The 12,731-nt window shown below is 47.6% G+C and overlaps 1 protein-coding gene across 1 annotated transcript in view; it reads right to left on the bottom strand.

The window, feature by feature from the left end:
* The window catches only part of PCSK2 (proprotein convertase subtilisin/kexin type 2), a 262,092-nt gene that overhangs the window by 4,811 nt on the left and 244,550 nt on the right, over positions 1 to 12,731 (bottom strand). The window contains exon 11 of the mRNA XM_044748449.2: positions 9,343 to 9,570. Coding sequence (XP_044604384.1) covers positions 9,343 to 9,570 — 228 coding nt within the window. The remainder of the gene's footprint in view (positions 1 to 9,342; positions 9,571 to 12,731) is intronic.

Consider the following 12,731-nt stretch of genomic DNA (forward strand, 5'->3'; position numbering starts at 1 on the left):
TCAGAACAGAGTCAGAAACAACAGGTGACCTGATAAACGACTATTGATCGTTTGGGCTTTAGCCTACAGGCAGAAAGCTATAGGGGTGGACTAAAGGTCCAGTTGTGGGCAAGGCATTTGAGCTGTCTGAGCTCACTTTCCTCACCTGTACAATGGGGATATTACTTCCTACCTTGAAGAATTGCTTTGAAGATAAAATATATACACACACTCATATGCATCGGATATTTACAAATGTCTAGACCAGCGCTGGCCAATAGAACTTTCTGCCATGATGGAAATGTTCTATATTTGTGCTGTCCAATACAGTAGCCACCGGCCACTGTGGCCATCAAGCACTTGAAATGCGACAATTGTGAGCGAGGAACTGAATTTTTAATTAATTTAATTTAGTGATTAAGATTTTATTTTTCCTTTTTCTCCCAAAGCCCCGCGATACATAGTTGTGTATTTTTAGTTGTGGGTCCTTCTAGTTGTGGCATGTGGGACGCCGCCTCAGCATGACTTGATGAGTGGTGCCATGTCCATGCCCAGGATCCAAACCGGCGAAACCCCGGGCCGCCCAAGCGGAGTGCGAGAACTTAACCACTCGGCCACAGGGCCGGCCCCCTAATTTAGTGATTAATTTAAATGAATTTACATTATCAGGTAGCCACATGCGGCTGGTTGTTTCTGTATTGGATAGCATGGATCTAGATTGCTTGTGTATGTTCACTTTGAACCTGATAACACCCCCCCTGCCCCTCTCTGCCCGAGAATCTCTCCGGCTTCTGTTTTAAGCACATTCCGTTTTTGCCATAGTTCACAGGCTCTAGGAAAAGAAGTTGGGGAAACTATCAATCCTCTTATGCAGGTTTTCTGGCCACTTTGCTGGAGGCTTCTGGAACGTCCAGAACCTTAGGTGTGGATGAAATGCCACATTCTACCACTGAGTTTCTATATAGACAAGCAGGCAGGTCCAGAATGGCCAGTGCTTTCCTTCTAGAGTTGAGCCTCAGGGGCTCTGGAACTCTCTGAGACGCAGTTGGAGGTAACAGAGGTTGGTGATGGAGCGCACAGGAGGGAGAGAGACCCTGCTCTGAGTCCTGTGCTGAGTTTCAGTTCCTTTCTTTCCTATCCTGCAGGCCAGGCTACCTTGAAAAATTCAAGAAGGAAATTCACAAGCCAACAACCCAGACCATTACCCTGATAATAGCCATTCTAGGTACTATAAAGCATCACCAATCATGTGTCAAATGCAATAGTCGCTATTACCATAAGGATTCAAGACACAAGCTAGATTCTAAAGCAAGTCATTTTTTGTCCCCATTTGCACCCAGGGCACTTACGGACTGGAGTTTACACAGTGACAGTCCCTTTACAAGTCAGTTTGTGGAAACTCTGGCAGAAAAGTGACCTTGCTTCCCTGTGGAAAAACTGAAAATATTTCTTTGATTGGCTAAGAATCAGAGATGGAACGGCCACTTTAGCTGGAAATCAGATCCACAGCCCCCCACGCAGTGGAGTTTCTGTAAGTGAACAATGTCCCTCAGGCAAGAAAGAAGTCATTCCAGAGCTGAGATGATCTCTTACGATAGAAGGAGAGAAATTTGGATTGGACCAAACCTGAGACAACGCGCAAGCACACTAAGGCTAAGGGGGTTTCGCTAGATGGCAGTGCTGTAGCTGGATTCCCTCCACAGCTGCTTTGAGCTTTGCCTGCTAATGGCTCTCAGTTGCCCCTTTCTCTGCAGAATTGCCCTCAAGAAATGGGAGTTGCCTTGCCTGGAAGGTCATATGCTCTGCCAGGTGTGGTTGACGCCTAGATGATATGGGGATGTATAAGGCCAGTGCCCTTGCCTCAAAATGGGGACAGCTGTGTCATGCTGCTGATGCTCCAGAGCGTCTGGTGGATCAGGCTACAGGTGTGTGTTACCCGATGCCACATCCATGCACGGCTGCTTCCTGCCCGTCCTGAACCCCTCACTCCCTCACGGTTCTTCCTGGAAAGCTGTCCCTCAGTAAGTCTCACACGCCTGAACCCCTTCAGCGGCTCTGCAGGCAGCCCAACCCGAGACAGGGTTATCTGTCCCTAGAGAGCAGCACTGGGAAGGTAGTAACCAGGTCCCTCTGCACCGTGGTGGAGGCCTGCTCATGTCACTGTGGCCCATATGGAGCACGGGTTGTGTCCCACTGTGTGGGTTCAGTCATTCTCACTGACTTCTTTAGCTTTCTTTATAAAGCTCTGAGTTTAAAATCCCCTCGAGAAGTCGCTGTAGTGACAGACCTGGCTGGGGACTGCCTCACGTGCAGGGCACGGCAGAGGTGCCTGGGATTTGAGGCCTGAGAAGCAGCCCCGACAGCAGAACACGGTGGCCGGCGCCTCCCCCGCCGGCTGGGCTGCGAGCTCATCCTCCCCGGCGGCTGACTTACTGCTTCTCCCAGGAACCCGCGGAACGAGGACAGGCGTTAGAGACACAGCCCAAGGGGGCCATGGAGGCTGGGCGACCAGGGGAACTGGAACGCAGGCTCCTGTGCCTGGCCTAGGGGTCTTCCTTGAGAACAAGTGAGGGAGAGATGGGGAGGTCGAAGAAATGGCTGGAATTTTGCCACGCACCTTGGAAAGCGGAAAGCTGGGTCAGAGTGGCAACAAACGCACAAACTTGTGTTAGGATTCTCAGATTGTCCTAGAAGCCTTGGGGTTGGGGGTGTGTGCAGGGCTCGGAGGCCTCTCCAAGGACCCGGGGAGGCTGGCTTAGTTAGGGCCATGAGGAATCGCCTGCCTGCCATGAGCACTGCCCACTGACGGCCCGGGTGCCAGGCCCTGAGAGAGGGGATCTTCCGCTGGGCTCTTCCTGGAATAAGTCACTCTGAAATCACATCAGAAGCCTGGTGTGAACTCCAGAGGTGGCAAGCTCGGCAGAGAAAGGAGAGCACCTTGCCTCCTCTCACAGGGCAGCTCTCGGCCGGCGCCGCGGCACGGGCACAGCCGAGGAGCAGTATTTGCAGGGTGTTTCTTATCACTTCTTGCTCACTAGTATTTTCTGATTTTCCTCCAGTGACCATAAACTACTTTTACAAGAAGAAAAGGAATACAGTCCATCCTTATTTTAAAGGAAAAGGAGACCAGCGCTCAGGAAGTCTATTTACAGAAGGTTAAACTAGCAGATGGCTGTGGGAGGACCCGCAGGCGCGTCTGCAGAGGGCCTTCCACATCCCAGGGGCCATGGCCCAGAGCTCGCGTGGCCGGAGGGAGGCGCCTCTGAGGGTTGAGCTACTCTCTGAACTTGTAGAGAGGACGTACAAAAGCCTCGTCTTCAAGGCCTACAGAAGACAAACTGGGGGACTTGAGGACGGCTCATGTCTTCATTTTATTGCAGATTGTTGCAAATGAGTGGTCAATTGCCTTCCGCCTAGAAATAGGCACTCTTGGAAGGGGGCCCTGTGCAATGCTATTTGCGTTCTGCATCCTCAGCTGAATGACAAAAATAAATCGTTATGAAGCTGTAGTTGTTCTGTTACAATAATAATGGTAATAATGACAGCCATCCTTTCTTGAGGGCCTAAAATGTCTGCTCTGTTGCTGTCACTTAGGAACATTCAACAGATGGTCACTGTGATGTTTTTTCTTTCCCATGTGACAGTGTCAGGGGGGGCGTTAACTCACACAGAAGTGACCCATCCATGGTCACACAGCTGGTACGTGGTTGAACATACCGTTTTCTCTCTCTGCCGTTCTGCTTCTGGCATTCATATCAGCTTTTAACATTTATTTCCAAATTCATGTAAAATTCAGAGTTTGCCACAGCCTTAAAGGAGCTGAGTGAACAGTTTTCTCATGCGCAGGGGCGGGTGGGGACAGCCTGTGCTGAACAGCTTCCTCTGTGCTCAGCGCTCTGGGGGACACATGCCCGCCGGCTGATGGGGCATGTCTGGGTTTGCTCTGCTCACAGCCCGTGGCTGGTCCAGCACAGACTCTCACAGCCAGTTGTATTTTTCCCTTTTATTTCGGTCAAGCACCCTTCACCGACTCTCCTGATAAAGTCTCTTGAGAAAATTGCTTTCCAGATTGACTGCTTCTCTGGGAAGATTAAGGCTGAGGAAACCCATAAACCTGATCGTCACCATTCATCCCACTCAGACTCTTCTGAGCAGCCCCGCAGGTCATAGGAAGTGGCGGGTGCCAAGGCCACTGATCCTTCTGTCCCAGACTCTCAGAAGCGAGATTCCTGGTGATAAGGGCCTCCTCTGCCAGAGGCACAGCCAGGCCGGGCATTGCCCTCAGAACCTCCCTGGCCAGCCTCTGAGTTCTCCAACCAGCACATCTGCCCTGGACCGCACTCACCTGCATCTGAGAACAAGTGGGTGTGGGGTGGATGCGGGAGTAGAGGGCACTGCGGGGTTGCAGAGCCCTTCCAACAAGGCTGGGCTCTGTCACGAGTTTCCCTGGCTGGTCTGCTGGTCCTACTGCCACCATTTAGACATCTTCCTTGTCCCCAGGTGATATTGGCTGAACATTCATTCAAAACATATTTATCATGTGTCTACTAAGTGCTAGGACTTTGCAGGCACTAAGGATACACCAGTAAACAAGACACACTAGGTCCCTGGCCCCGTGGAAGGCCCAACTGAAATAGCTCTCTGGTTTCCTTTCATTAGAAATAAAGCTGCTGATATCGGATAAAGTTCCTAGCTAGTTGTAAGCTCTTGGGCCCATCGCTTGTCTGGGCCCCAGATTCCTTAACTGTAAAATGATGGAGTCAGCCAACATATTTCCAGTGTTGCCTCCGGCTCTGAATTCAATATTTATGTGGGTTATGACAGAATGTTAGGGGGACTCAGAAACTGGGAGATAAGTTGTCATTCATCTCAGCATACATTCTCCGTCTCTCTCCTCCCTCCCTCCCTCTCACACAAATACACAGAGCTTGAGGGTCAGTAGAGATCCAGCCTTCTTGTCCAGTGCAATCTCAGAAAATAAGGTCTGATATTGACGTGTACCTTGACTAAGAGGGTCCTGGTGCATTTCAAGCTGACCGTTCCTCTAAATACGGCAACCATGCCACCTTTCTGTTAATTGTGAATGCAGCTGATGTGCAACCAACTGTAAAGCCTGCTCCAGTTGCGCTGCCTGTGAGGGGTGTTTCAGTTTCCACCTGCTGCTGGCCGGGCATCTGTAAAGTCATAAACACTGTAAGCCTTTCCCTCTTGGCAAGTCCCTCTTTGCAATAAGGGAAGAGCATCCAGGCCCCGGTGGCTTGGTAGAATGGTTAGGACATTAGAGTTGCTGGTTCTGTGAACTAGGGCCATCGACTTCATCTTTCTCAGCCTGTTTTCTCACCTGTAAAATGAGACTCGCGATGCCCACCTCCTGTGGTTAAATGAGATAGTGGAAGAAGAGCGCTAGCCCAGTGACTGGCCCAGAGCCTTTCTTAGCAGGTGCAGCTCTGTGCCCGTGGACGTCTGGGCTGCTGGAGCATCCTGTTGTCTGTGTGGGGAGTGAGCAGTGGACCGAGCGAGGGGAGACCCAGGGGAGGCACGGCTGTGAAATGGACTGGCCCAGCCTTCTTGCAGGCTCAGCTTCTGCACACCCCTTCACGGAGTTGGTGTTGTTCAATTTGCGCTTTCTGTTCTGTGTGTGCCATTTAGCATCCTTCCTTCTACGGCGTAACTCCAGATGTACCTTAGAGCTGAGCCGTCCAACATGGTGGCCACTAGCCACATGTGGCTATTTAAAGCTAAATAAGTAAAATGAAACCAAAGGGAAACTTTAGTTCCCCAGTCACACTAGTCACATTTCTAGTGCTCATGGCCACAAGCTACTGTATTGGACACTCAGACGTAGACCATTTCGACCACTGCAGCAAGTTTCCTGGTCTTCTCAAATCACGCACAGAATTACTCTGAACTCTAACAGGGAAAACACATTTCATGTGTCCTTTGGGGGAAGTCTGTCATGGTGGGTAGGATTGACTCTTCAAATCCCCATGTGGACGGGGGTTCCCTATCTTGTCTCAGTTCAGTCACTCCGTTCGTAGGCCCCGGCAGTGACAGGGTCTCGGAATAGCATCATGGAGCTTGGGGAGGCGAGACCCTGTAAGGGGATGTTTCAGAGTCCCTGGGGGAGTTGTTGTTGGGAAGAGCCCCAGGCCCTTCTGGGTTTGCTGAGCCTTGCCTCCTCCAAGGGAGAACCACTGTGATACACCGAGGCCCCTCCCGGGGTGGAGGTCCGCATGGAGTGCTGGGTTCAAATCTCAGTTCAGCCGCTGGGAGCTGAGTGACCTTTGGCGTGCCCTGAATCTTCTGAGCCTCCTCTCTCCTGTAAGGATGCTCCCCAGCTCACAGCAGGGCTCCCGTAATGTAGGCCCTGAATGCACAGTAGGAGCTCATTGAGGTCAATGTCATACAATGCAAAAAGCCTGCGGTTGGGATTCAGATGGGCCTCAGCTCAGGTCCTGGTCTGTCCTTTGAGACCCGGAGCACGTTCTTGTGCTCTCTGCATTTCAGCTTCCTTCCCTGGAAGAAGTAACAATGATAGCACGTACCCCCTGGGCTTACGAGGATCGAACACAGTGTATGTAAAAGGCCTCATGCCAGCACACAGTAGGCGCTTCTCCCTGAGACAATGCCGGACAACACGCAGTTGTTAATACCGTGAAATATTCAGACCCTGACTGTGTGAGGTGAGGCACACCCTCAACAACAGAGTGGCTGCGAAGCTTACATGTATGTGAAGCACACGACACATAGTAGGTGCCCAATAAAAGTTAGTCCTTTCGTTCTCTTACACTTACAGCCACTGTCGACTTGATCAAGTCAACCAACCTGTCTGGGCCACAGTGAAGCCTGTCTTCCTCAGCAGAGGGGTAGGGGGGTGAATAGAAATAATGTATTTACGTGGCAGCCTCAGGAAAACTGGTAGGAACTCTGCAGAGCAACTATTTTTATGACAGGCCATCACGTGGGACTTGCGCAGCTCTGGTTTAAAACAGTTATTACAGGGCTTGGGCTGAAGCTTGACTGCCCCATGCAGTCCTGATGGGAACCACGCTTTATGAGAGCAGGGACTGGTCCATGGAAACATAGACACAGCTCTGCCATAGCCACTCGGTGCCACTTTCCAGGAACTCAGCAAGTGAACAACGAGGATGCTCACTCATGGGACGACGGAGTAGGTCACAAAGATACATAGCTTTGAATTCATATAAGAATCAGGTAATTATTGTATCCAAAATTCTAGGAGATTATAATCTTTCTTTTTCCCATGGGTGTGACCGAGGAGTGTCTAAAGTCATGGACGACAGGGAAAGACAAAGTTACATATACTGAGCGCCCACTACTTCCCAGCTTAGTGCTGGTTGTCTCACTAAAGTCTCCCAGCGACCTGGTGACGACAGGGACATTAGCTCCATTATACTGGTGAGGAAAGAGAGAAGAGGCTCTTGTTTTGGGGCCCACAGGGAAGAATTCAGGCAGTACAAGAACTCAGGTGGAAAAAACCCTACCTATTAATTTTCACTAACTTCTAAGGGAAATGTAGCTTCTCCTTTGATTAAGAATGCAGGACACATGCCAGAGTGGTATTAGCACTTCCTCAGAGTTTGTCACCATAGAGCCCAGAGATTTCCACATCCCATGACAGTCATCGAAGGCACCTTGAAGCAGCATTTTGGTCATTATCACTGCTCTGAAATTATCGTGGCCATTAGACTTGCCACTAGGAGCTTTTTATTTAATATGCTGACAAAAGAAAGGACATCTATTACTTCAACACAAATTTGTTTTTTAACAAATTTTTACAACTGGTTTTCAATACACTTGGCTTCCTTCATAATCCTGTTTATTTTACCTAATGCATTTAAAACATTATACTGAGATGGGTGCACAGACTTCAGTATATGCCCAAAGGGGCCAGAGTACAAAGTTGAGAATTGCTCAAGTAGAGGTTCAGGGAGGTCAAAAGTATTGTCCAGTTGCATGAAATCAAGATTTGAGTCCAGGTCTGAATAACTGACTACAAAAACTGCAGAGAATCCAGGACCAAAGGGGAGTGGAGGGGAGGCTGTACTGTGAGAAAGGTCTGATCCTGGCCAAGCTCAGACGACCAACAAAAATAAGGCTGGGGTAGGGAGTAAAGAGATGGATTTTACCACCATTTAAATGACATAAGTCCCAGAGGTGGATTCTCACAATGGAATACTACGCAGCAATGAGAATGGATGCGCTATTATTACACACAATAACTTGGATGGGTCTCACAAATATAAGGTTGAGAATAGAAACTGGACACAAAGGCATCCATACCAAGTGATCCTAGTCAGATAAAGTCCAAGAAGTGGTGAAGCTAATCTACAGGGACAGGAATGAAAACAATGGCTGTCTATGGGGTGTGGGGAGTGGGGATTAACTGCAAAGAGCTTGAGGAATCTTTTTGGGGTCCTGGAAGGTTCCATCACTTGATCTGGGGGTGGTTACACACATGTATACCGTTATCGAAACTCAAATAATACTCAAGTTCTGTGCAATTCATTGTATGTAAACCATACCTCGATTAAAAATAATAATGATAAGAATTGCTGTTTCCATCTTCTGATGGACCAATGAGGAGAGAAATTAAATAAAGAGGGATCCTTATTGTCCAGTCCTCTTGCTGTGTTGGGAAGTTGGAAGGGAAGTAAGCACACGTGACCAGCCCAGCGGTTTCTGTGCGGGGATCTCCTCGCTCAGGTCCCTCCAGATGGCTGTCTACCTCACTCAGGGTCAAATCAAGCCCTTACGTTGCCCCACAAGTAGAACAAATAAATAAATTATGTTATAGTTGCACAACGGAGCACTATTCAGCAGTGAGAATAAATGAAGTACAAGTATGCAGTCAACATAGTTGAATCATTCTCAGCAAAAGAATCTAGATACAAAGGGGAACATAGAGTATGGTTCCATTTATATTAAGTAAAAAAAAGGGAAAATAATCTATGGAGTCAGAAGAATTGTGTTTACTCTTGGGGAGATGCTGATGGAAGGGGGCACAGGAGGCCTTCTGGGATATTGGTTCTGGTCTGTCTACTGATCTGGGAGCTGGTTACACTGGTTGATTTGTACACTTAAAAATAATGACATAAACCACCAAAACAATACAGGCTCACACCTAGAAGCAGGGGTCCTGAGTTACCCAATTGTGCTCTATGTAAAGTGCGCCCCCTGGACTTGTGCAATACTACAGCTCTGCCTGGAAGCTGGCTGTCCCTGAATGAAATCCAGCACATCTCAGGATGACACAGAGGGAATCTGATACTGTCGCCAATGCCACGGTGCTGTCTCTGGGGTATTTTCCACATGCAGCAGAAGAATTGCTGCCTTACTTACTCAGGGTCCTGCACGGAGCCTCCCACACAGTGGAATCTCTCAGGCACGGTTTTCCAGTCTTTAGCCATTTTCACCATGGCGCCTGCGTCAAGGACCCCGTAGCCAAAGAGGTGATTAAACTCCAGGCCGACTCCATTCCTCCGCCACTGATGGACCTCGTCATGAAGCTGGTTCCGTTTGGAGGTGAGCACAGTCAGATGTTGCATGTCTCTCCAGGTCAGACCCAGGCTGGACACCAGAGGCAGAGAGTGCGAGAACAAGGGCACGGGGGAAGGGGGACAGGGGAGAGAGGGAGAGAGACACAGTGACTAAGATAGGACATAGACCCCTGGTAAGATTTTGTAACATCCATGGTCCCCCAAGTCAAGGTAGAATTTCCATGCACTGTTTAGAGCTTCCCTCTCTCTCTATGTATACACATATATACATACACACACATACATAGATATACAAATACATACATATACACACACATATATGTCAATTAAAAAAACTTTCCTTTCTTAAATAAATTTATTTCAGATGCACATTCTAACACACTGGAATGGCTAAAATGAAAAAGATTGACAATACCAAGTGTTGACAAAGATGTGGAGCAACCGGAACTCACATACTTTGCTGACAGAAGTGTAAATTATTGCAAGCGCTTTGGAAAACTGTTTGGCTGTAGCTTCTAATGTTGTCCACGTGCTTAAGCTATGGCCCAGAAGTTCCATTCCTAGGTGTATATCCAACAAAAATATGTGTATACATTCACCAGACATATGTACTGGAATGTTCATAGGCCCAAACTATGAAGTCTCGAAATGCCTATCTACAGTAAAATGAAGAAACCAACTGAGGTGTATTTATAGGCTGTGGAATACTGTACTGCAATGAGAATGAACGAATAATTACTCTGAATAGTATGGATGAATCTCACAAACAGAATGTTGACCTGAAGAAGCCAGACACAGAAGAGAACATACTGTATGCTTCCAATCGTTTAACTATAAAAACAGGCAAAACCAATCTGTGCTGTTAGAAGTCAGCTTAGTGGTTAGTCTTGGGGTGGGGGTGACTGGAAGGGGACAAAAGGGCACTTCTGGGTGCCGGCCGTGCTCTGTTTCTGTTCCTTTTTTTTTAGTGCTCTGTTTCTTCATCTGGGTGTTGGCTACTTGGGTGCGTTCCACTTGTGAAAATGAGGCCGTCAGTTCTTCAAGGGCAGAGACAATATCTTCAGCATATTTGTATGCCCAGTGCCCAGGACAGCCCTCGGCACACTGTTTGTTCAGTGAATAAACAAATCTGCTTGCAAATGCTATTGTCTTTGGAAATTAGTCTATAATATTACTCAATGTGTCTGTTTTTCAAACTTCAAGTCACGACTCATTTATGGGCTAAGAAATCAGCTTATTGCATAGGACATCTGCCTGGGCTGCACGTTAAAATCTTCTGGTGAGGACATTTAAAATCCCTCTGCTCAGCCTACATCTCAGACCAATTAAATCAGAATCTCTGGGAGCGAGACCCAGGCTTTGGGAGTTGTTAACAATTCCCAGGTCATTCCAGTAGACAGCTAATGTCGAGAACCAGTGATTTAATGCCTGGGACCATCAGTAAAAAATGAACGGAAGAGAAAAGAAGAAAATAACTATGTGCATTGTATGTAATATAGGAAGCTATTTTTCATGGAAATTTTGGGGTGTATATGTGTGTGCGTGGTGTGTTGAGTTGTAATGCAAATTCGTTTCTTGCTGAGAGTTATGGTCAAAAAAGTTGGGAAAAACTGTGCGCAAATAATTCAAAGGACTAGGAACAACATAACTCTTCTGATAACATTTCAACACATGCAGCGTTCATTGGTTTGAAGCTCTGAATCAGAGCCGAAAGATGCTAATGATTCATATTAGCTCTTGAAATGTAGACCTTCAGCTTTTAAGGATAAAGCTTCAAGGAAGGTCAAAGCTTATTTGAGAAAATTAAGAACATATCTGGGACACATGGCCCCCAGGGCCCCGGTGAATGGCGTGAAACTTCCTGAAGTTGATTACGGCTAAAGCTCCGTGTTCTGCTGGAATGGGATTCTGATTTCATTAAACCCAGAAGTGTTGACAAATGAGGACTTGGTGACCTCTAGGTGGTCCAAGGGCTGGCTGGCAGCTGGAATATCTCTCTTCTTTGCTAGGAGTTCTGCCATAAAAATGTGTTATGCTTCCTGACACTTGGAGGGGGACTCCCTCAGATGTTTCTCCGTGATTTATTCTCAAGGGGTCCATGAGAGAGAAAGAATGTGTCAGAACAAGGAGCTTCTCACTTCTGAAATAAATCAGAACATAATCCATACCCCAATGTAACTGAGTTTGTGACACTATTCAGCAATTTGCAGAAGTCTGAACAGTAAAACTGCGTCCCTCCTAGTTTCCACTTTTGAGCAATTTATGAGCAATTGACAGAATATACTGTTGCGTAAAATAGGTATTTCATCAACCTGCTTTATGCTGTAATGCTACCATAGCAGCTCAAGAATTTTAGGTGATATCTACTAAATAATAAAAAATACATTTACAGAGTGTCTGCAGTCTAAAGGTCACTGTGTTCAGTGTTATAAGACAAGTAACATGACATATTCTTCCCTGTCCTCAAATATTCTATATAATAGGAGGGAAAGTAAGACACAGAGATGTGGTAAGGTGCTACACAATGAAACGATTCCATGAACATCTACTGAGTGTCTACCACGTCTAGGCAATGTGCTAGTTCGGGGCTTGGGAGGTCCCTGTCCTCTCAGGGCTTATAGTCTTGGGGGACAGACAGACAGCTCAATATTTAAAAAGAAAAGACCGTTATGATGGGGGAACTCAAGATGCCAAGGAAGCCAACAGTGGAGCCCTATGTTATCCCAGCTGAGGATCTCAGACTGCTGTCCTCAGGCCCACTGCATCAGAATCACGTGGGGAGTAGTGACAAATGTGGAACCCTGGCCTCAACCCCAGCTCTCCAGAATTGGCATCTTGGAGGTTGTGGGCCTGAGAATTTGCACTTAAGACAACTCCCCAGACCATTCTTCTGCACATGGATGTTTGAAAATATTGGTCTAAGACAGCAGTTCGCAGCCTTGGCTGCACATGTGAAACAAACATTAACAAAATGATGATGTCAGACAGGAAGCAGCCATGTTGATTCCGTGGGCTTGTCCAAGCATCGGGCATTTCCAATATGCACCAAAAGCTTGAGCAAACCTGATGCAAGGGAGTGTTTCCTAACCACCTGGGCAGCACTAGGGATCCTTGTTGAAACTGCAGCTTTCCAGGCACTCTCCTGGAGATTCTGAACCTGTGGAGCTGGGCTGGGCTTGGGTATCTGTTTTTAACAAGCATCAGTTCCAGGGATTCTGACTATTAGGAAAT

This window comes from Equus asinus, chromosome 15, assembly GCF_041296235.1.
Source record: "Equus asinus isolate D_3611 breed Donkey chromosome 15, EquAss-T2T_v2, whole genome shotgun sequence".
In the NCBI taxonomy this organism is placed as follows: domain Eukaryota; kingdom Metazoa; phylum Chordata; class Mammalia; order Perissodactyla; family Equidae; genus Equus; species Equus asinus.